Source organism: Mobula birostris, chromosome 7 (assembly GCF_030028105.1).
Source record: "Mobula birostris isolate sMobBir1 chromosome 7, sMobBir1.hap1, whole genome shotgun sequence".
NCBI classification, from domain to species: Eukaryota; Metazoa; Chordata; class Chondrichthyes; order Myliobatiformes; family Myliobatidae; genus Mobula; species Mobula birostris.
In genome coordinates, this window is record NC_092376.1 from 138,396,017 (window position 1) to 138,419,994 (window position 23,978).

The 23,978-nt window shown below is 43.4% G+C and overlaps 1 protein-coding gene across 2 annotated transcripts in view; it reads right to left on the reverse strand.

Annotated features, from left to right (window-relative positions):
• LOC140200452 (uncharacterized) overlaps positions 1–23,978 on the reverse strand; it is a 49,421-nt gene that overhangs the window by 12,261 nt on the left and 13,182 nt on the right. Inside the window, exons 2-4 of one of the 2 annotated variants that reach the window (XM_072263800.1) lie at positions 8,960–9,016; positions 4,374–4,451; positions 4,118–4,198 (exon numbers count right to left, since the gene is read on the reverse strand). In XM_072263800.1, the coding sequence (XP_072119901.1) occupies positions 4,118–4,198; positions 4,374–4,451; positions 8,960–9,016 (216 nt within the window). The remainder of the gene's footprint in view (positions 1–4,117; positions 4,199–4,373; positions 4,452–8,959; positions 9,017–23,978) is intronic. The other variant, XM_072263801.1, reaches the window with a different exon arrangement.

The following is a 23,978-nucleotide window of genomic DNA, read 5'->3' on the forward strand; positions in this document are numbered from 1 at the left end:
GGCTTTCACAACCCATACAGCATGGCAGGTACACTATATACAAAGCCCACCGGAAGTAAAAAGAACAGAAGTAAAACCCCCCATTATCTTAAATAGTATTAACTTACTTTTAATAGTGCTCACGCTACAACACTTCTCCCCCTTTAAAAACCAACATCCCCAAATGTAAAAAGACTGGGAAATAAAAACAATGTTGTTATTAACTTGCATACCCCTGAAAACTTATACTAGTATCTCAGCAACAGTTTATCAATACAAAACATCTGAAAAACATGACAGATTCAACATTCAATCTAACAACAACAGAAAAGAACTGTCCCGTCAAAGATTCAGTCTGTCAGGAGGTTTACGAGTGCACTGTGATCTGCGCACTACCCCCAGTGACCCAGCAGGCACTGCTGGTGAGGGTGTTTTGGGTGGATCTGGTTTTGAGGGCATGAGAGGGGTCTGTGTGACTGTGTGAGAATGTCCATTCTCTACAGGGGAGCCCGACCCCTCTGCCAGAGTCTCTCCCTCTGGCAAAGTCACTGGTGGACGTGCTTCCATTGTAGTCTGTCTCACAAATGGAAACTCCATGGAACTGTCGGCCTCTGAGCCAGTATCATGACGCAGGTGCACATGGTCCTGATGTCTGCAGAAAACACGCCCATCAGTCAGCTTAACAACATAGGAGACAGGACCACTCTGCTTAAGAATAACCCAGGCAGCCATTGCTGATTGCTTCTCACATAGACATTGTCATCCGGTTTTAACTGCCTCTCTCACACATACTGATCATGTCCCTCCTTCTGCTTTTCCTGCTTTCTCTCCACTTTTGCCTTATGTCCGGGCGCAGCAGGTCCAATCTTGACTTGGGCCTAGGCCCCATCAGCATCTCTGCTGGAGTGCGTGCAGTGTAGTCTGTGGCATGAGGTGGTACTTAAACAGGAAACGTGAAAGCCGCGTGCTAACAGAGTCCCCTGTCATCTGCTTCAGGCCTTCCTTCACTGTCTGAACAGCCCGCTCAGCCAAACCATTGGAGGCTGGGTGGAAAGGGGCCATTCGAATGTAATGAATGCCATTCTGCTGCATGAACTCACTGAACAGTTCACTGGGGAACGTCGGGCCATTATCAGTGACCAGAGTGTCAGGCAACCCGTGGACTGCAAACACTTGCCTGAGTTTGTTTGTGGTTCAGGGGGCTGTGACGTTGCTCATGCTGTGAGCTTCGATCCATTTAGAATGCGCATCTACCATTACAAGAAACATCTGCTCCATAAAAGGGCCAGCAAAGTCCAAATGTAGCCTAGACCAGGGGTGGTCTAGCAACTCCAATGGATGCAAAGGAGCTGGTGGTGGCATATTCTAATTAGTCTGACATTGCATGCATGATTTTACCTTGTTCTCCAGATCCTGATCCATTCCTGGCCACCAAACATAGGATCTTGCAGGCTTTTTATTCGAGACACTCCTGGGTGAGTCTTTTGAATTTCCTCCACAATCTGTGAATGGCCAGGGGGAGGCACGATGACCCTCGCCCCCCAGAAAATGCAGCCATCCTGCATATTGAGTTCTATCTTGCATTTGTCATAAGGCCTCAGTTCCTCTCCTTCCACGACTTTGGGCCAACTTTGTAAAAGAAAAGTCTTGACTTGGGACAGGACTAGGTCCTTCTCTGTCCACTGCCTGATCTGGGTTACCTTTACAGGTGTCTCAGGTAAAATAGTCGACTCAGTGCATTGGCGTTTGCATTATCCCCTCCCGCTCTGTACACTATTGTGCACCAGTAGGCTGACAATGTATGAGCCCAATGCTGTATCCTGGCTGAGGCTAGCGGTGGGATGCATCTAGTCTCACTGAACAGGCTCATCAGTGGTTTATGGTCTGTATAAATTGTAAATACACGTCCATAAAGGTACTGATGAAAGCATTTGACTGCAAAAACAATGGCCAGACCTTCTTTGTCTAGCTGTGAATATCCCTTCTCAGCAGCTTTCAGGGTACGTGAAGCAAACCCAGTAGGCTTCTCTGAACAGTCCTCCGTCTTGTGTGCATACTTAATTTCATGCCAGTTTAGCTGGATTTTGCGAAGCTAATCGCAACCCAAAAGACTGGGCCCCCTACCCTTAGCTATGACTAGCCTGGCTTCGACCTTCTGACCCCAGGCTGAAATGTCCACATATAACACCCCTAAATGAGGTATGGGCTACCCTGTTTAGGTCCTAAGTTTGAGCTTTGACGGTCTGATGGGAGGCAGGTTGGACCCCCATGTCCTCCTGTAGGTCTCCTCACTAATAACCGATGCAGTAGCCCCTGAATCAATCTCAGACTTAATGACCTTTCCCCTGACAGTGACTGTGGCATAATATTGTTCAGGTGGTTCCCCACGAGCTTGACCAGTTCGTCATATGGAATGTCCCCTGGTTTCCGCGGTGCAGCTAAATTCCTTATTAGCTTGTAAGTCTTTGCCCCACACACACTCAGGAGAATAAAGTGCTTCTTAGCCTCCTCAGTAATTCCATTAGCACAAAAAAAGTGTCCCAACCTTTCCTCATACTCCGGCCAGTCCTCGTTTTCTTCCAGAAATTCACCGATAGTTCCAAACGTAGCCACCTGAAATGCGAAGCTCCCATTCGAAAAACGCGCCGATATGTTCACAAAACCAGTTCACCTCGTCACCAAAAATATCCAGTAACTTCTACTTTGAAAAAGGCACACTCGACAACTTCATGCCCAAGAAACAACTTTATCTCGAACGTCAAAACCATTATGTATATACAGAGGCTTTTCACAACCTGTACGGCATGGTAGGAACACTATATACAAAGCCCACCGGGAGTAAAAGGAACAGAAGTAAAACCCCCCATTATCCTAATTAGTATTAACTTACTTTTAATAATGCTCACGTTACAACACAACCCATCAATAATTTTGCCGAAGGGGGATACCTGACAATGTGTTCTCTTCTTCACGTTTGCATTGGCACTCTTCCCATAATCCATGTCTAGTCATTTTCAGTCAGTACCAGCCTTTCACAATGATTTGTTCACTCTTTCAGGCTCTTTCTTCTCCTTCACTGGGATCAATTTTCTGATCCAATCATTAATACTCACTCTTCCCTTTGCTGCCAACACTTTCCACCATTTCTTTTCTATACTCTCTCTCTCTATCCTCAATTTCACTGCCTTTACTTCTAATTTTACATTTCCGTTCAATTCTTCATCATCATTTATTCATCTAACTTCTGCATCTTTAGCATATATCGCTGTGGTAAAGAAATCGCTGGTGGGCACGTGGCCAAGTGGATAAGGCATTGGACTAGCATCCTGAAGGTCATGAGTTCGAGCCCCAGCCGAGGGAACGTGTTGTGTCCTTGAGCAAGGCACTTAATCACACATTGCTCTGCGATGACACTGGTGTCAAGCTGTATGGGTCCTAATGCCCTTCCCTTGGACAACATTGGTGTCGTGGAGAGGGGAGACTTGCAGCATGGGCAACTGCTGGTCTTCCATACAACCTTGCCCAGGCCTGCACCCTGGAGAGTGAAGAGCGCAGATCCATGGTCTCGCAAGACTAACGGATGCCTTTACTAACGAGACTGAAGATTGTAATAAAGTAGTTGAGTTTCAGAAGGAAGCTGCCATGTAGAGCGATAATAATTTGTAGGGACAGGGTAGTGATAAAAGTAGTGGCTGACTTTATTATTGAGAGTTTTGAAGTTAGCACATTGGGAAAATGTGTTTTATCTTCACCATTTCACTACCCTGCAGCATTTATCCAGCAATGCTGTGTGCAGTAGCTTCTTATTTTGTGACTACATAACACGGATGACAATGTCTCATGGTTTCATTCTTGTTCATTTCCTATCCCTTAAAAACATACTGCCTTTCAAACCTGTGATTTGAATGCCCACATCCAAATAGAATCTCAAAGTGTTTTTATGCTAAAAATGATCAAAGTAGGTTTAAAGATGTATCTGTCTATGTTATACCCACTCAGATTTACTTCAGTAATATATCACTTCCTATACACACAATTACATTCTGATTTACGTGCACATACTGTAGGCATGCATGTTGTATTTCTGCGATCTGTCTGCATAAAAATATGGCAATATTTAATAGAGTGACAACCTTACCTGTTGATTCAGTCGTCACAGAAACATTAGATGTGGAATTTTCACTTTGTACAGATGGTGTCATTGAAAAACTGTTTGGCGCTATGAATGGAAAATGTTTATGATATAGAACAAATTATTTGCATTAGTCAGGAAAAAGGTTATTTTTCTATGGATAAATTCTTGCTATACAGGCATTCAGACTCTGCCTAATAGGCTCATCGATCTCATTTGCTTCACTTCAAGTAGAACATTGAAATTTATAAGTACTTTTTACCTTTAGTCGTAACCCGTGTCTCTCCAGTACTGACGGAAGCATTTGAATTGCTTGTTGTACTCCCGTTACTGGTGATCCCTGATGAATAACATATATAAAGTAGACTTCAATCACTATTTACCAATGTCAGGACTACCAGCTCATTAGTTTTAAAGCTGACAACTTTTAAACTTCCAACAGCTTGTGAAAATTTTTGGCTACCAGTTTTGCATTGAAAAATTATTCAGCTTTTGGAGGAAGCTATGCCAACTAGTGGAATGGTGCTGCAGCAACAACCTGGCACTCAACGTCAGTAAGACAAAAGAGCTGATTGTGGACTTCAGGAAGGGTAAGATGAAGGAACACATACCAATCCTCATAGAGGGATCAGAAGTGGAGAGAGTGAGCAGCTTCAAGTTCCTGGGTGTCAAGATCTAACCTGGTCCCAACATATTGCTGTAGTCATAAGAAGGCAAGACAGCGGCTATACTTTATTAGGAGTTTGAAGCGATTTGGCATGTCAACAAATACACTCAAAAACTCTGACAGGCTGCATCACTGTCTGGTATGGAGGGGCTACTGCACAGGATTGAAAGAAACTGAAGAAGGTTGTAAATCTAGTCTGCTTCATCTTGGGTATTAGCTTACAAAGTACCCAGGACACCTTTAGGGAGCGGTGTCTCAGAAAGGCAGTGTCCATTATTAAATACCTCCAGCACCCAGGGCATGCCCTTTTCTCACTGTTACCATCTGGTAGGAGAACCAGAAGCCTGAAGGCACACATTCAGCGATTCAGGAACAGCTTCTTCCCCTCTGCCATCTGATTCCTAAATGGACTTTGAAGCTTTGGACAATACCTCACTTTTTTTAATATACAGTATTTCTGTTTTTGCACCTTTTTAATAATCTATTCAATATAAGTAATTGATTTACTTGTTTATTTATTATGTCTTATTTTATTTATTATTATTATTTTTTCTCTCTCTACTAGATTATGCATTGCATTGAACTGCTGCTGCTAAGTTAACAAATTTCACGTCACATGCCGGTGATAATAAACCTGATTCTGATTCTCGTTCTGATTCTGATTCTGATGGATGAACTTGTGGAAGAGAAGGAATAGTGGGGTAAATGGACAATAAAATGAGGATGGAGCTGGGGGCAAAAGTTAATATATTGTTAGCTTTCTAGTACAAATACTTTAAATAGATGTATACGTTTGGATTGAAGATAGGGAGCTAAAAGGACCCTTCTATATTCAGGCTATCAAAATAGTATTTTAAAAATGGAATTAATATAATTATGTTTATATATTTACTCAAACTACATTCATGAAGGTATACCTCTGCACCTGCCAACAGTGAGAATGCCCCTTAATTGCAAATTTGCGATGGAAAGATAGGGTAAGAGTAAATTCTTTGGATTTGGGCATGGCAGCATAGTGGTTAGCACAATGCCTTAAAGTATCAGCAACCCAGGTTCAATTCCCTTCACTGCCAATTAGGAGCTTTCCCCTTGACCTCTTGGGTTTTCTCTGGCTGCCCCGGTTTCCTCCAACAGTTCAAAGACATACCATTTGGTAGGTTAGTTGGTCATTGTAAATTGTTCCAAGATTAGGCTAGGATTAAATTGGGGGATTGTTGGGCAGCGTGTCTTGAAAAGTCGGAAGGGCCTATTCTGCTCTGTATCTCAATAAAGCAAATAAAATTCAAGAAAACTGGAAGTACCACAATGGTCTCTTATACAGCTGTTGGGCATAATTAAGAAGTTGTAATATTTATTTTGTGAGGCTTCCAATTTTGGGCAAGGATGAAGTAAATTGTGATGAGAAAGACATGTGTTTTGTCAGATGGAGAGAATAACCATCAATGCATTTCAAAATTTCTGGAAACAAAATATTTGTGGAAAAAGCTTAATTTGTCTGATTTTCAGTGAAAACCTGAGAGCAAATCATTTCTCAGAAAGCTGTCAGAACACCTACAGCAATGCAAAAATGAAATGAAACTCTTAGTCCTGTATTTAGAACACAAATTGGAGAGGAACTTATTGAATCTGCATCAGATAGTAACTTAGGCCAGAGCACAGGATAAAACAGTGAGTACTTTTATTTAATTGCTTAAAGAAACAAAAGAGTGTCTGTAAACATATTGTGCAGAATATAGCCAAGGATGAATGCTAATACCAAGAGAAGTAATTGAAGGTAGTAACAAACAGAAATTTCATTGGACGTATAATTAAGGATAATCCAAAGAGCTTGAAGGATAATCCAAAGAGCTTTTACATGTATATTAAGAGCAAAAGGATTGTAACGGATAAAATTGGTCCTCTTGAAGATCAGAGTGGTCAGCTATGTGCCGAACCAAAGGAAATGGGGGAGATCTTAAATAGGTTTTTTGCGTCTGTATTTACTAAGGAAGCTGGCATGAAGTCTATGGAGTTAGGGGAAACAAGTGGTGAGATCATGGAAACTGTACGGATCGAAAAGGAGGAGGTCCTTGCTGTCTTGAGGAAAATTAAAGTGGATAAATCCCCGGGACCTGACAGGGTGTTCCCTTGGACCTTGAACGAGACTAGTGTTGAAATTGCAGGGGCCCTGGCAGAAATATTTAAGATGTCGCTGTCTACAGGTGAGGTGCCGGAGGATTGGAGAGTGGCTCACGTTGTTCCGTTGTTTAAAAAAGGATCAAAAAGTAATCCAGGAAACTATAGGTTGGTAAGTTTAACGTCGGTAGTAGGTAAGTTATTGGAGGGAGTACTAAGAGACAGAATCTACAAGCATTTGGATAGACAGGGACTTATTAGGGAGAGTCAACATGGCTTTGTGCGTGGTAGATCATGTTTGACCAATCTATTGGAGTTTTTCGAGGAGGTTACCAGTAAAGTGGATGAAGAGAAGGCAGTGGATATTGTCTACATGGACTTCAGTAAGGCCTTTGAGAAGGTCCCGCATGGGAGGTTAGTTAGGAAAATTCAGTCGCTAGGTATACATGGAGAGGTGGTAAATTGGATTAGACATTGGCTCAATGGAAGAAGCCGAAGAGTGGTAGTAGAGAATTGCTTCTCCGAGTGGAGGCCTGTGACTAGTGGTGTGCCACAGAGATCAGTGCTGGGTCCATTGTTATTTGTCATCTATATCAATGATCTGGATGATAATGTGGTAAACCGGATCAGCAAATTTGATGATGATACAAAGATTGGAGGTGTAGTAGACAGTGAGGAAGGTTTTCAAAGCCTGCAGCTGGACATGGACCAGCTGGAAAAATGGGCTGAAAAATGGCAGATGGAGTTTAATACAGACAAGTGTGAAGTATTGCACGTTGGAAGGATAAACCAAGGTAGAACATACAGGGTTAATGGTAAGGCACTGAGGAGTGCAGTGGAACAGAGGGATCTGGGAATACAGATACAAAATTCCCTAGAAGTGGCGTCACAGGTAGATAGGGTCGTAAAGAGAGCTTTTGGTATATTGGCCTTTATTAATCAAAGTATTGAGTATAAGAGCTGGAATGTTATGATGAGGTTGTATAAGGCATTGGTGAGGCCGAATCTGGAGCATTGTGTTCAGTTTTGGTCACCAAATTACAGGAAGGATATAAATAAGGTTGAAAGAGTGCAGAGAAGGTTTACAAGGATGTTGCCAGGACTTGAGAAACTCAGTTACAGAGAAAGGTTGAATAGGTTAGGACTTTATTCCCTGGAGCGTAGAAGAATGAGGGGAGATTTGATAGAGGTATATAAAATTATGATGGGTATAGATAGAGTGAATGCAAGCAGGCTTTTTCCACTGAGGCAAGGGGAGAAAAAAACCAGAGGACATGGGTTAAGGGTGAGGGGGGAAAAGTTTAAAGGGAACATTAGGGGGGGCTTCTTCACACAGAGAGCGGTGGGAGTATGGAATGAGCTGCCAGATGAGGTGGTAAATGCGGGTTCTTTTTTAACACTTAAAAATAAAATGGACAGATACATGGATGGGAGGTGTATGGAGGGATATGGTCCGTGTGCAGGTCAGTGGGACTAGGCAGAAAATGGTTCGGCACAGCCAAGAAGGGCCAAAAGGCCTGTTTCTGTGCTGTAGTTTCTATGGTTCTATGGTTCTATGGTAAAAGTGATGTTATAAAATAATTATTGTGAGAATTGGAAACTCTGACACAAAACTGTTCCATTTTCTGATCATGCCATGGTTATTCAGTGTGAATTTCTGTCGATCAGTAATAGAAATAATTACCATACAACATTTTTACAAAAGTAAATTTTCCAAGTGAAAAAGAATTTTAGGATGATTGGAAGAAATCATAGGTGGAATGTCAGAGGCAAGTTTACTTTGCACAGACTGTGGTGGGTGTGTGAAATGTGATGGTAGAGGCAGATACATTAGAGACATTTATTTTATTTTAGATAGATTTAAAATTTATCTAAAGCATAACTTTAGATAAGCACAAGAATGATAGGAAGATGGACGCTATCTAGGAAGGAAGGGTTAGATTGATCTTTTTCTAGTTTGAAAAGTCAGCATGACATCATTGGCCAAAGGGCCTATAGTTGTCTGCAGCATTTTATGTTCTACGCTCTCTATCCACCTGGTACAAACTGTAAAATGTCATAGTTACCAAGGCTTGTTAGATCTGTCTGGGTCACAGTAGTTGTGGTTTCAGAAGTGATGGTACCTGAAATAGGAAATGAAGTGTTAGTTATTTTAACTAATTTCAGAGCTGTACTGAATTTCTTCAATAATTAATTTTAATCTTTGCATTCAATGTATAATTTGAATTTTTACTGTACCTATCGGAAGATTTAGCAGAGCTTTAACAAATAGGTTCAAGTAAATTTAAAGTTCTCCTTCTAGAAAAAAAATTGAATTAAAATCCATGAAAAGCAATTATTTCAAATAAGCTGAGTACTCCAAGAGACCATAAGATAAAGGGGAAAAATTAGGCCATTTGGCCCATCAAGTCTTCTCTGTCATTTCATCATGGCTGATGCATTTCCTTCTCAGCCCGTCTCCTGCCTTCTTCCCATATCCCGTCATGCCAAGACTAATCAAGAATCTATCAACCTCTGCCCTAAATATACCCAATGACTTGGCCTCCAGGGCTGCCAGTGGTAACGAATTCCACAGATTTACTACTCACTGGCTGAAGAAGTACCTCCTCATCTCCATTCTGAGACTGTGTTCTCTGATCTTCCACTCCCCCACATAGAAAACATTCTCTCCACATCCACTCTATCAAGGCCTTTCAATATTCGATAGGTTTCAATAAGATTCTCTCCTCATTCTTCTGAACTCCAGTGAGAAGAGGCCCAGAGCCATCAAACACTCCTCATATGAGAAGCCTTTCTATCCCAGGATAATTTTCGTAAACCTCCATTGAACCCTCTCCAATGTCAGCACATCCTTTCTTAGATTAGGAGACCAAAACTGTGCACAATACTCCAGGTGAGGCCCCACCAGTGCTTTATAAAGGCTGAACATTACATCCTTGCTGTTACGTTCTAGTCCTCTTGACATTAATGTTAATATTGCATTTGTCTTCCTCACCATTGACTCAACCTGAAATTAACCCTTAGGGAATCCTGCATGAGGACTCTCAAGTCCCTGAGTACCTCATATTTTTAAATTTTCTCATCATTTAGAAAACAATCTATGCTTTTATTTCTTCCACCAAAGTGCATGACCATACACTTCCCTACACTGTGTTCTACCTGCCACTTATTTATCCAGTCTTCTAATCTAAGTCCTTCTGCAGCCTCTCTACTTCCTCAACACATCCTGTCCCTTCACCTGTCTTCGTATCATCCGCAGATTTGTCCACAAGGCCATCAATTCTGTCTTCCAAACACTGACATATAACATCATAGATGCCAATCTGTAACCATGCTACAAGTTCATCTATCTCATTCCATATATTGCGTGCATTCAAATAGAACACCTTCAGCCCTCTATTCATCACCTGTTTTGATTTTGTCCCCTTTTACATTTCAACTCATCCCATTGACTGTAATTTTGCTCTACTTTCAGCCTCTTCTTGCCAGCGGTCTCACTATACATTATGTCTGTTGGTAAACTAAATGCTCCATCCTCAGTCTGACCATTCTGGTTCCCCCCCTCCCCCCACCAAATTAGCTTAAACCCTCCCAAACAGCTCTAGCAAACCTCCCTGCAAGGGTATTGGTCCAACTCGGTTTCAGGTTCTACCTTGCCCAGAAGAGATCCCCAGGATCCAGAAATCCATCCTCTTGCACCGGTACCTCAGCCATGCATTCATCTGCCAAAATCATCCTATTCTTACCCACACTGGTGGATAACATAGGTAGCAACCCAGAGATTACTCCCCTAAGGCTTTGCTTCTCAGTTTTCTACCTAGTTTCCTAAAATCTCTCTTCAGGATCTCCTCACCTTTCCTACTTAGGTCACTGGTGCCAATATGTATCAAGTCTTCTGGCTGCTCACACACCCCCTTTAGAACGCTGTGGACCCAATCCGAGACACCCCTGACCCTGGTGTCTGGCAAGCACCATACTATTTGGGTGTCCCTATCACATGCACAGGATCAGAGAGATTGGGATAAAATCAAGAAGGCAACTATTGAGGAAGTCCTTTAGCCTCCATTTCTTGCGGGATACATGTGCATATACTTTAATTCAGACTTAAGCATCTCCAATGGGATTCCACCAACAATAACATCGCTCCCCATACAACTCCCTTGTCCATTCATCCTTCCCCTCTTGGCACTTATCCTTGCAAGCGGAACAAGTGCTACACATGTCCCTACACCTCCTCCCTCACTACCATTCAGGGCCCTAAGCAGTCCTTCCAGGTGAGGTGACATTTCACCTGCGAGTCTGTGAGTCTGTTGGGGTCATTTACTGTGTCTGCTGCTCTTGGTGTGGCCTCCTATATATTGGTGAGACCCGATTTAGATTGGGAGATCGCTTTGCTGAGCACCTACACTCCATGCGCCAAAAAAAGCGGAATCTCCCAGTGGCCACCCATTTTAATTCCATTTCCAATTCCCATTCTGATATGTCCATCCATGGCCTCCTTCACTGTTGTGATGAGGCCACACTTAGGTTGGAGGAACAACACCTTATATTCTGTTTGGGTATCCTCCAACCTAATGGCATGAACATCAATTTCTCAAACTTCCAGTAATGCCCCCTTCTCCTTTACCATTTACCATTCCCTCTTCCCTCTCTCAGCTTATCTTCTTGCCCACCCATCATCTCCCTCTGCTGGTCCTTCCCCCTTTTCTTTCTTCTATGGCTTTCTGTCTCTTTCACCAATCAGTTTCCTAGCTCTTTACTTCATCCCTCCACCTTCAAGTTTCACCTATCACTTGGTGTTTCTCTCTCCCCTCCCCTCAGCTTTTAAAGCTACTCAGTTTTTTTTTTCTCTAGTCCTGCCAAAGGGTTTCAGCCTGGAATGTCAACTGTACTTTATTCTATAGATGCTGCCTGGCCTGCTGAGTTCCTCCAGCATTTTGTATGTGTTGCTTGGATTTCCAGCATCTGCAGATCTTCTCTTGTTTGTGATTTAATTCAGACAATGCTTATCCCCAAATTTAGTTGTTTGCTAAGCCTTCAGCTGTTATTTCCTAAGGTTTGGACACTTTTCCCTAAACACTATCCCTTCTCCACCACTCCTTCATCCATTAAAATGCTCCTTTAAATCCACCTCTCCAATTAAGTCTTGCTGTATTATCTACTTTAACATTCCAATAATCCTGCCAGGCTATTATGTAGAAACCAAGGTGCTGATTCCTGATCTTCCTTACCCCATGCAGCCCTGGTTCCCACAATCACTTTAACAAAGAAATATAGAAAACCTACAGCACAATACAGGCCCTTCGGCCCACAATGCTGTGCAAAACATGTCCTGACCTTAGAAATTACCTAGGGTTACCCATAGCCCTCTATTTTTCTAAGCTCCATGTACCTATCCAGGAGTCTCTTAAAAGACCCTATCCTATCCGATAAGGTCACTGCTGCCAATTTGTTGGAGTATTAACTTTAAACAATATCTAATTGTCTGGAAATTGTCTGGAAAATATCCAGATTAGTGGATATTTTAACTGCATTTAGAACATAGAACATAGAATAGTACACAGTACTTTGTCCCACAATGTTGTGCCGACCCTCAGACCCTGCCTCCCATATAATACCCCACTTTAAATTCCTCCATATACCTGTCTAGTAATCTCTTAAACTTCACGAGTGTATCTGCCTCCACCACTGACTCGGGCAGTGCATTCCACGCACCAACCACTCTCTGAGTAAAAAAACCTTCCTCTAATAACCTTCCTTGAACTTCCCACCCCTTACCTTAAAGCCATGTCCTCTTGTATTGAGCAGTGGTGCCCTGGGGAAGAGGCACTGGCTATCCACTCTATCTATTCCTCTTATTATCTTGTACACCTCTATCATGTCTCCTCTCATCCTCCTTCTCTCCAAAGAGTAAAGCCCTAGCTTCCTTAATCTCTGATCATAATGCATACTCTCTAAACCAGTATTTGTTAGGTAATGTTTGCTTGATAATTCTCTATATGTTTCTTTGCTCCATTAAAAATACTATCTAAATGAAAGTTGTTAACTTCAGAAATGGATTGACCCTGTAGGTTACTGCTGTCTGTCTTCCTCGCTCAGTAATTTGACTCTCATTCTGAATTCAGTATCTGATTGGGCACCTGTGTTTGACCACTTATCTTTTCAGAAGTTGATGAGCAAATAGCGATAACCAGTATTACTGGAGGCTTTCACTTTCATTGTCTCTGGTTCAATTGCGGCTCTACAAACGATATGATATCATTTTGTTTAAAAGACAAGAGAGCTAGTGACAGTGAGTGGTCATAATTTAACCAGTAATTATTAACCATTATATTGTTACATCTTTTAATTTGTAATTTCTTAAACCAAGTGTACCACTGTAGGATAATTACATCCATCATCAACCTTTGAATCATTGGCCATTTCCCATTTTGCCTAATAATTCAATCTTGTTAAGATGCTTAAGCCCCTTGTGAATCAAAATTAATTCTACCTAGAGCAAATTGTATTAGCAATTACTTCAAGGCAAAATTGAACCAGGCACTTGCTACCACAATTATCACGGGGATTTTCTAACATCAGCCACACACCTTTAACATCAAGAAACACAAGTTTCAGCCAGTACAACATGATCTGGAACTGATAGCTCTGCACTGTGGCCATGTGGAAAAGGCTGATGAGAACTAGAAGAACCAGGTACGATGTTCCTGCATTGCTACTGTATTGATATAAAGGGACTCTGCTCATTTGAAAATCTCAAAGATATTACTGAAGAAATTGGTGAAGTGCCTTTACATCTGTGTAGGTTACAGTTAGCAATGGGTTTATTGGATTAATGTAAGAGGACATAAAGTTGATCATCCAATATTGGCAATATTAGTAGAGTATTGGGAGCATTGTTCATAAGGACTTTAGTTTGGGGTAGATGGGAAATGAAGGGGCACAAAACCTTTTTTTTAATGTGGAATATGGTCCCAGTGTACCCCTTCCTTTCCCTCCGTAATGGTTTTTCCCTTTGCCTGTGGTTGCTTTGGGCCTTCAGGAAAATATCAAGATGAGGAGTGATTGTACTGTATATCAGTAGTACAGGAAGCTCAGCAACATATGGAAAGCAGATAATACAGATCTTAAACATCAACACAGATGGTCCAAAAGATCCAATGGCAGGCTGTTCAAGTGTTCCTGTTTATGTTCCAAAGTTTCAGGTTACTGTTAAGAAAAGGTTTTCGGAGAAAGTATTAGTATTCACATCTGAAATGGTTGCTATTATTTTAGCCTTGCAATGGTTGAAAACATAGAGCCTGATTATGTACTTCTGTGCTCTGATTCTTCTTCGGACCTGAAATCTATTAAAACAGATATTTCAAATTGCAGACCAGGCATTCTCCTTGAGATTGGACATCTGTTGAAGCTCTAGTGTGTGCTTGTGTATCCATTTCTTATGGGTCCCTGCCAACGTTGGGATTGAAAGGAGTGAGGTTGCCAAGCAATCACTTAAAATTAATGATATAGATGTAGTGGTGTCTTTGCTTAAGGGGGAAGTGGAAGCCAGAATTATAAAGTTCATTTGATCACTGTGGACAAAGTTGGGATAAGGAAAAGAAAGGATGGTATTTATATAAAATTCAGAGGATGGTGGGAAGTCAACTGGGAAATGCACCTTTAATGAGAGAAGAAATTATACTTACACATTTACGTATTGGACATACCAGGTTGAACAATTCCTTGTTCAGAATTAATAAGCATGATATGGGCATTTGTGAGGAGTGTACTTGTTAAAAAATGGTGCAGCATTTATTGTTTGAATGTAGTTCCTATAAGGTGCAAAGGAAACATCTAATTGTTTCTAAAAACGCAAACACAAGGAAATCTGCAGATGTTGGAAATTCAAGCAACACACATCAAAGTTGCTGGTGAACGCAGCAGGCCAGGCAGCATCTGTAGGAAGAGGTGCAGTTGATGTTTTGGGCCGAGACCCTTCGTCAGGACTAACTGAAAGAAGAGCTAGTAAGAGATATGGAAGTGGGAAAGGGAGAGTAAAAGAATTGAAAGTGGGAGGGGGAGACCCGATGTGGCCTTCTATATATTGGCGAGACCCAACGCAGACTGGGAGATGATTTCGCTGAACACCTACGCTCTGTCCGCCAGAGAAAGCAGGATCTCCCAGTGGCCATACATTTTAATTCCACGTCCCATTCCCTTCTGATATGTCTATCCACGGCCTCCTCTACTGTAAAGATGAAGCCACACTCAGGTTGGAGGAACAACACCTTATATTCCATCTGGGTAGCCTCCAACTTGATGGCATGATTATTGACTTCTCTAACTTCCGCTAATGCCCCACCTCCCCGTCGTACCCCATCCATTATTTATTTATATACACACACTGTTTTTCTCTCTCTCCTTTTTCTCCCTCTGTCCCTCTCACTATACCCCTTGCCCATCCTCTGGGCTTTTTTCCCCCCCTCCCCCTTTTCTTTCTCCCTGGGCCTCCTGTCCCATGATCCTCTCGTATCCCTTTTGCCAATCAACTGTCCAGCTCTTGGCTCCATCCTTCTGCTGTCTTCTGCTATCATTTCAGATCTCCCCCTCCCCCTCCCACTTTCAAATCTCTTACTAGCTCTTCTTTCAGTTAGTCCTGACAAAGGGTTCGGCCTGAAACGTTGTCTGTACCTCCTCCTAGAGATGCTGCCTGGCCTGCTGCGTTCACCAGCAACTTTGATGTGTGATCTAATTGTTTCATTGAGATCTGTGGGACAGACTCAGTTTAACATAGAAATTTTTGGGATATCTGCCATCAAAAAGTATATACGTGAGTATTTGAATTTCTGAAAATTATTAGACTTTTTGATATTATTTGAGGGATTTTTAAGGTGGTGAGTTCAGTAGGTATACTTCCTGTCTCTTTGCTCCACACTCCAACTCAGTACGTGGTGGTAATGCACCTTAGGTTGGTCTGCCAATGGCCATTAAACATTGCAAGAAGAGGAAGAAGATTATCTCTAAAATCAGCTACAGAACTGGCAGGTTAATGCCATGTTGCTCAACATAACAGTGGCAAGTAAGTCAGAGTGTTTCAGTAATGAATGCCCAGTTAAATATCTGGCAGAATGTCCAAACAGTGAGGTGTGTATGAGGCTTGATATAGTGCCAAATAAGAATTTAATTTGCATTATTGATAGATGAGTGTGTGTGGATGAGTCCAAAGTTGGTGGTGCTATTGCTGGTATATAGAGTTTGAGGATGGATTTTCTGATCTTCAAGTCAGAGATATTTTATGATACAACATCTAATGCTTGAGTCCTGGCAATGGACACTTTAGTTATCAAGTCATATAGAGACTGTATGAAGAGCCTCCTGACTCTCTAGACTGTATATATCTCTTCTCCTCCACAGCTTTTCCACTTAAACATTTAGTGCAGAACCATTAAATCTTGGAGACTGCACTCTCTCAAGCTATGCAATTATTATATATATTTTTAATTTAGTACAAGCTCCACAACAATTTTTACTACTTTGCAGAAACCACAATGCACCTCTATTTCAAAAAGTATAGGTAGGCTGGCTCTAAGTGGTAACGTTACTGACAATAACACGAGGAATTCTGCAGATGCTGGAAATTCAAGCAACACACATCAAAGTTGCTGGTGAACGCAGCAGGCCAGGCAGCATCTCTAGGAAGAGGTACAGTCGACGTTTCAGGCCGAGACCCTTCGTCAGGACTAACTGAAGGAAGAGTGAGTAAGAGATATGAGAGGGGGAGGGGGAGATCCAAAATGATAGGAGAAGATAGGAGGGGGCGGGATGGAGCCAAGAGCTGGACAGGTGATAGGCAAAGGGGATATGAGAGGATCATGGGACAGGAGGGACAGGAGGTCCAGGGAGAAGGAAAAGGGGGAGGGGGGAAAAACCCAGAGGATGGGCAAGGGGTATAGTCAGAGGGACAGAGGGAGAAAAAGGAGAGAGAGAGAGAAAGAATGTGTATATGGAAATAAATAACGGATAGGGTACGAGGGGGAGGTGGGTCATTAGCGGAAGTTAGAGAAGTCAATGTTCATGCCATCAGGTTGGAGGCTACCCAGACAGAATATAAGGTGTTGTTCCTCTAACCTGAGTGTGGCTTCATCTTTACAGTAGAGGAGGCCGTGGATAGACATGTCAGAATGGGAATAGGATGTGGAATTAAAAAGTGTGGCCACTGGGAGATCCTGCTTTCTCTGGCAGACAGAGCGTAGGTGTCAGCAAAACGATCTCCTCCGCTTCTTTTTGGATTCCAGACCTAATCAGTTCCCCTCTACCACCACTCTGCTCCGTCTAGCGGAATTAGTCCTTACTCTTAATAATTTCTCCTTTGGCTCCTCCCAATTCCTTCAAACTAAAGGTGTAGCTATGGGCACCCGTATGTGTCCTAGCTATGCCTGCCTTTTTGTTGGCTTTGTGGAACAATCTATGTTCCAAACCTATTCTGGTATCTGTCCCCCACTTTTCCTTCGCTACATCGACGACTGCATTGGCGCTGCTTCCTGCATGCATGCTGAGCTCGTTGACTTCATTAACTTTGCCTCCAACTTTCACCCTGCCCTCAAGTTTACCTGGTCCATTTCCGACACCTCCCTCCCCTTTCTAGATCTTTCTGTCTCTATCTCTGGAGACAGCTTATCTACTGATGTATACTATATGGCTTCTGACTCTCACAGCTATCTGGACTATTCCTCTTCTCACCCTGTCTCTTGCAAAAATGCCACCCCCTTCTCGCAATTCCTCCGTCTCCACCGCATCTGCTCTCAGGATGAGGCTTTTCATTCCAGGACGAGGGAGATGTCCTCCTTTTTTAAAGAAAGGGGCTTCCCTTCCTCCACCATCAATCCTGCTCTCAAACGCATCTCCCCCATTTCACGCACATCTGCTCTCATTCCATCCTCCTGCCACCCCACTAGGAATAGGGTTCCCCTGGTCCTCACCTACGACCCCACCAGCCTCCGGGTCCAACATATTATCCTCCGTAACTTCTGCCACCTCCAACGGGATCCTACCACTAAGCACATCTTTCCGTCCCCTCTCTCTCTGCTTTCCGCAGGCATCGCTCCCTACGCGACTCCTTTGTCCATTCGTTCCCCCCCATCCCTCCCCACTGATCTCCCTCCTGGCACTTATCCTTGTAAGCGGAACAAGTGCTACACATGCCCTTACACTTCCTCCCTTACCACCATTCAGGGCCCCAGACAGTCCTTCCAGGTGAGGCAACACTTCACCTGTGAGTCAGCTGGGGTGATATACTGCGTCCGGTGCTCCCGATGTGGCCTTCTATATATTGGTGAGACCCGACGCAGACTGGGAGATCATTTCGCTGAACATCTACGCTCTGTCCGCCAGAGAAAGCAGGATCTCCCAATGGCCACACATTTAAATTCCACATCCCATTCCCATTCTGATATGTCTATCCACAGCCTCCTCTACTGTAAAGATGAAGCCACACTCAGGTTGGAGGAACAACACCTTAAATTCCGTCTGGGTAGCCTCCAAATGATGGCATGAACATTGACTTCTCTAACTTCCGCTAATGCCCCACCTTGCCCTCGTACCCTATCCGTTATTTTTTATACACACACATTCTTTCTCTCTCTCTCCTTTTTCTCCCTCTGTCCCTCTCACTATACCCCTTGACCATCCTGTGGGTTTTCCCCCCTCCCCCTTTTCCTTCTCCCTAGGCCTCCTGTCCCATGATCCTCTCATATCCCTTTTGCCAATCACCTGTCCAGCTCTTGGCTCCATCCCTCCCCCTCCTGTCTTCTCCTATCATTTCAGATCTTCCCCTCCCCCTCCTCCTCCCACTTTCAAATCTCTTACTAACTCTTCCTTCAGTTAGTCCTGACGAAGAGTCTCGGCCTGAAACGTCGACTGTACCTCTTCCTAGAGATGCTGCCTGGCCTGTTGCATTCACCAGCAACTTTGATGTGTGTTACTGACAATAATCTGCCTTTGTTGACATACGTAGGCACTCAGCAGCAGAGTTAGCTCTGACTTTAACCATGGCAATTAGCAATGGAAGTGTACAACGCTATGCTTCTGGCCGGCAGTATGTCTGAGTCCATGAGGAAGGGCATCATCACCCTCATCTACAAGCAGAAGGGGGAAAGGGAGGACATTAGAAATTGGAGACCCATCTCTCTCCTGAATGTGGACTACAAGATCCTGTCCAAGGCTATCGCCAACAGGGTCAAGTCTGCTCTGGGACAGGTGATCCACCCAGACCAAACCTGTGCTGTACCGGGCAGGAAGATCTCAGACAGCCTCGCGCTGCTGAGGGACACCATCGCCTACGTGCAGGACAGGGGGGTGGACGCCTGCCTGGTCAGCTTGGACCAGGAGAAAGCCTTCAACAGGATATCGCACACGTACATGGCGGACGTGCTCTCCAAAATGGGATTTGGGGAGGGAATCCGGAATTGGATTAGACTGCTCTACACAGACATCCGTAGTGCAGTGCAGGTCAACGGGTGGGAAACAGACAGCTTCCCCATCAGGTCTGGAGTCAGGCAGGGCTGTCCCCTCTCCCCTGCCTTGTTTGTCTGCTGCATAGAACCCTTTGCGGAAGCCATCAGGAAGGATGAGGGCACAAGAGGGGTGACGCTGCCAGGCAGTGGAGGGACCCAAGTGAAAACCTCCCTGTACATGGACAACGTCACCGTCTTCTGCTCTGATCCGAGGTCAGTTCGCAGGTTGATTGGCACCTGCGAACAGTTCGAGCTAGCGTCGGGGGCCAGGGTCAACCGCACGAAGAACGAAGCCATGCTCTTCGGCAACTGGCCAGACCGATCCAGCGTCCCCTTCACCATCAGGTCTGACCACGTGAAGGTGTTGGGGATCTGGTTCGGAGGGGCTGAGGCGTGCAGCGAGAACTGGCAGGAGCGGACTGCCAAGGTGAAACAGAAACTGGGACTGTGGGGAGGGTGCTCCCTGTCGATAACGGGCAAGAACCTGGTCATCAGGTGTGAGGTGCTCTCAGGGCTGCTGTACTTGGCGCATGCCTGGCCCGTCCCCTGCTCCTACAGCTCGGAAATCACCCGGGCTGTCCCGTCCCCCGCTCCTACAGCTCGGAAATCACCCGAGCTGTCTTCAGATTCGTCTGGGGATCCAAGATGGAGCGGGTGAGACAGACCGTCATGCACAAGTCCCTGGACAACAGGGGCAAGAACGTCCCCAATGTCGCCCTCACCCTGATGGCCAGCTTCGTATGTGGCTGCATCAGGTTGTGTGTAGAGCCCAGGTATGTGGGCACCAAGTACCACTATGTGCCCAGGTTCTACTTGTCGCCCTGGCTGCGAAGGATGGGTCTGGCCCCACTCCTGCGCAACGCCCCAGTCAGCTGGTCGTTGCCGGCATACCTGTCCTACGTAGCAAAGTTCTTCCAGGAGAACGCTTTTGACCACAGGGCCATCAGGCAGTGGTCGGCACGTAGTGTCCTGCAGGCACTGCAGGAGAAGGACGTGATGGACACAGTGGGGTGGTTCCCTGAACAGACTGTCCAGTTCATCAGGCAGAATGCCTCATCGCCAGATCTCACCAACAGGCACCAAGACCTCGCCTGGCTGGCGGTGAGAGGGGCCCTCCCAGTCAGAGACCTCCTGTATGCCCGGAACGTCGTCTCCGCACCCCACTGCCCACGGGAGGACTGCAGTGAGGAGGAGTCTGTGACCCACCTCTTTGCACACTGTCAGTTCGCAAAGAGGGTGTGGAGGAGGATGGACGGGCTAGTGTCACGTTTCATCCCCAGCAGCTGCGTAACAGAGGACTCTCTGATCTACGGGCTGTTCCCGGGGATGCACACGGAGACCAACATCCAGTGCTGCTGGCAGATCATCAACTCGGTGAAAGACGCTCTTTGGTCGGCCCGAAACTTGATGATCTACCAGCACATGGAGACGTCCGTGGGAGAATGCCGCCGACTGGCACATTCTCGGCTGCAGGAGTACGTGCTGAGGGACGCACTGAAACTCGGTGCAGCCACCGCAAGGGCCCGGTGGGGAAGGACCACAGTATAGGTTTCTCCACCCGTGGGAGTGGGAGGGGGTCGGTGGGCGGGGAGTATACCCCTCAACAATGATATGCTCAGCTGAACTACTGGAGTGCCACGTGGGTGGCTATAAATACGGATATGTACTGAGTATAATGGAAACGTATGTAAAGGATGAAAAGGTATTGAATGGTTTATTGTATATATTTATTTTTGAATAAAGTATATTTTGAAATTTAAAAAAATTAGCAATGGAAAGTAGGCATGCTGATTGCACAATGATATTGAAATCCAATTACAAACCACATGGCTGTTTCCACAGGCTATTGAAATTACTTCCCACAATCCAAGAATTCACCATGCATGGTTGTGAGGTAATGAAATACATGGAAGTCACAGAGGAAAATGGTGCGATACTTGAGAAGTATTTAGATATCAGAAAAGATTTAGAGTAGGACATCTTATCTTAGGAGATAACAATTCATTTGAAAAGTCCTAGTTCACTCTACCTGAAAATATGGGTGAAAGCTAATTCCACAAGGATGAAGATCTTGCAGTTTATGGATTACAATGGGAATCAAACATAGAGCATGATTTAGATAAGTGAAGATTTAGGCAGTGTGAACATAAACTATGGAAGTATGTAATTTGTTAAATACCAGAGAATTTTGACATGCTAAGATAGCCCTTGATCACCTGTAATGATTTGGAGCCATATCCAGCCTAAGGAATTAGATGGGTTCATTAGGTGCTGCAGTTATTACCTCTTAGAGCTTCTGGGTTGTATGGAGTGTTTCTTCCCTCCCTTGCCATCGCAAGTAAGCAAATGGTTTATTTCTTTTCACTCTCTTACCTCAAGACATTGCAAGGCTTAAAGCAGAAAGGGTTTGGTAGTTTGTTGTGTTGCTATAGTCTATATTTTGTGGGAGCATCTGCCATCTAGTGGCATAATGCTGAATAACAGAATTTAAATGATAGACATAAACTAATTGGCCCATCCGCTATGTTGTATGCAAGAGCATCCAGCTGGTCCCACTCGGCAGTAATACAAATTTCCACCACCCCACCAACAGCAGATTTTTTCCACCGTAATCCACCCACATTAAGAGCTACTGAATTTCTGGTACATGTCTAAAATTAAACAAAAATGAATGTGGTACTCTTGAATATGTATTGAATTCCATGTCTCCTAGCCTTTTACTATTCCCTATCACTCCCATTGACATTTTAAGATTTGCTCTATTTAAACTTGAAGTTGCTGAACCAACTGTTTTATTGTGCAGTTAATGTATAAGATCACAACAGCTAGCAAACTTTAAGCTTCTTTAATACAAAGATACCCATAATGAATTAAGATGCATTTTTCCTAGCTATCTGTTTGTAAACTGTATATCTCTGTTAATGAGGGGAATAAAATGACTCTTGTGGTGTTCCCTGCCTAAGTAACACAGCTCTGAATATTTTACAATTGTGGCACAATCTGAATATGTATACCAGCACATGAAGGAATGTGCTCTTTTGTTTTTATTTTGTTTGGTCTCTTCTATAATTGGCATATTCTCATCTAACTACTACATATCTTGAGTCGAGCTAAATATACACTCTAGATGCAAAAGAAGCTGGTGTCCAAAAGATGCAATTGTGTTTTTTTTTAGCTAAAATACATGTTGGTGTTTCTTTATTATTTTCTTCCCCAATGTATGAATGCAAGTTTAGCACATGTTTGTAATGGTATTGCATAAATTAGTTTAATACTGCTAAACTGTCTCAGTGGTTCTGAGTGACAAATTTAATGACTATCATGTTTCATTTGCTAGTCCATAACTCTCAGAGAATTATGGCTAAAGGGAGAAGAGACCAGCAAAACAGCATTCCAATCTTTCTTTCCTTGCATACACCCTTCACATATGGTTGTTGTGAGCTCCAATTAAAGTAGGGCGATGACTGAGCAATATTAGCACACACTCTGATTTTACATTTATCAAGTTCTTTACAAAGAAACTAATGAACACAGAACGCAACAAGTCCTACAGGGTGAATAAACTATTTGTCAAATTTGATACTAAGATCAGTAATGAATATAATATACAATATTTTTTCTTGTTTGCATGGCTGCTAATAATGACCATTTAGTGTATTCCTTGTACACCATCTAATGCCATATTCAGTCTGCTCCATTTACAGGTTGTTGCTGATTAATAATGGCACCTCTGGTCTGGATCAGACAAGTGGATACTAAGCAGACCAATCAAAAGAGAGAAGAATTGCCTCTAAGCCAATAACCATCCTTAAAAAGAAAGAAGACTGGCCCATGCACCTGATCTTTTGATGAAGAACAACCTGTTTTGGAAATTAACTCATGACCTTAGAATAGTTAAGCAAAGAGCAAAAAAAATTCTAAGCTGCCCATCGTTGGTTCGTCTTGAACTCATTTGACGACTCTGTAACAGGTTCTGCCTTAGGTATTCTCATTGTACAACAGTACTAATCACAGCAGATATTTTGAACGCGTTATTTTAAGAAGAGTGCTGGCACAGTTCTGGTTGTATCAGGATAACAGAATCCAAAATAATAACATTCATTCACTGCTATAATCTGGAAGTGAATGCTACACCATATCTTTCACGAGTGCTCCTTCAAACATTTCAAAGTAAATTAAGAGAATTTTGGGTTGGCAATATTAGTACAAAATGAAACATTGCAATCCAATATGGGACACTAGAAAAATATAGGGTCATCTGTAGTGGGTTTGCGTTTGGCAGAATCTTAAGGATAATCATTTCTTGTTTTTTGAATGGTTAATATGTTTCAGGGACTTTGGGCTGCACTGCATAAGAGGGAAACCTTTGGTTAGCTATCACATGATGATCTACTGAGTGAGTGCAAGAGGAAGTGAGAAACAGGAATAGAGCAATCAGTCTATTTGGAGTATTCTATAGACCCCGCCAATAGCAAAAGAGACACAGAGGACCAGGTCAGGTAGCAGATCGCAGAAAAGTGCAAAAAATTACAGGGTTGTTGTCATGGGTAACTTCAATTTTCCTAATATAGATTTGTACTTCCTTAGAGCA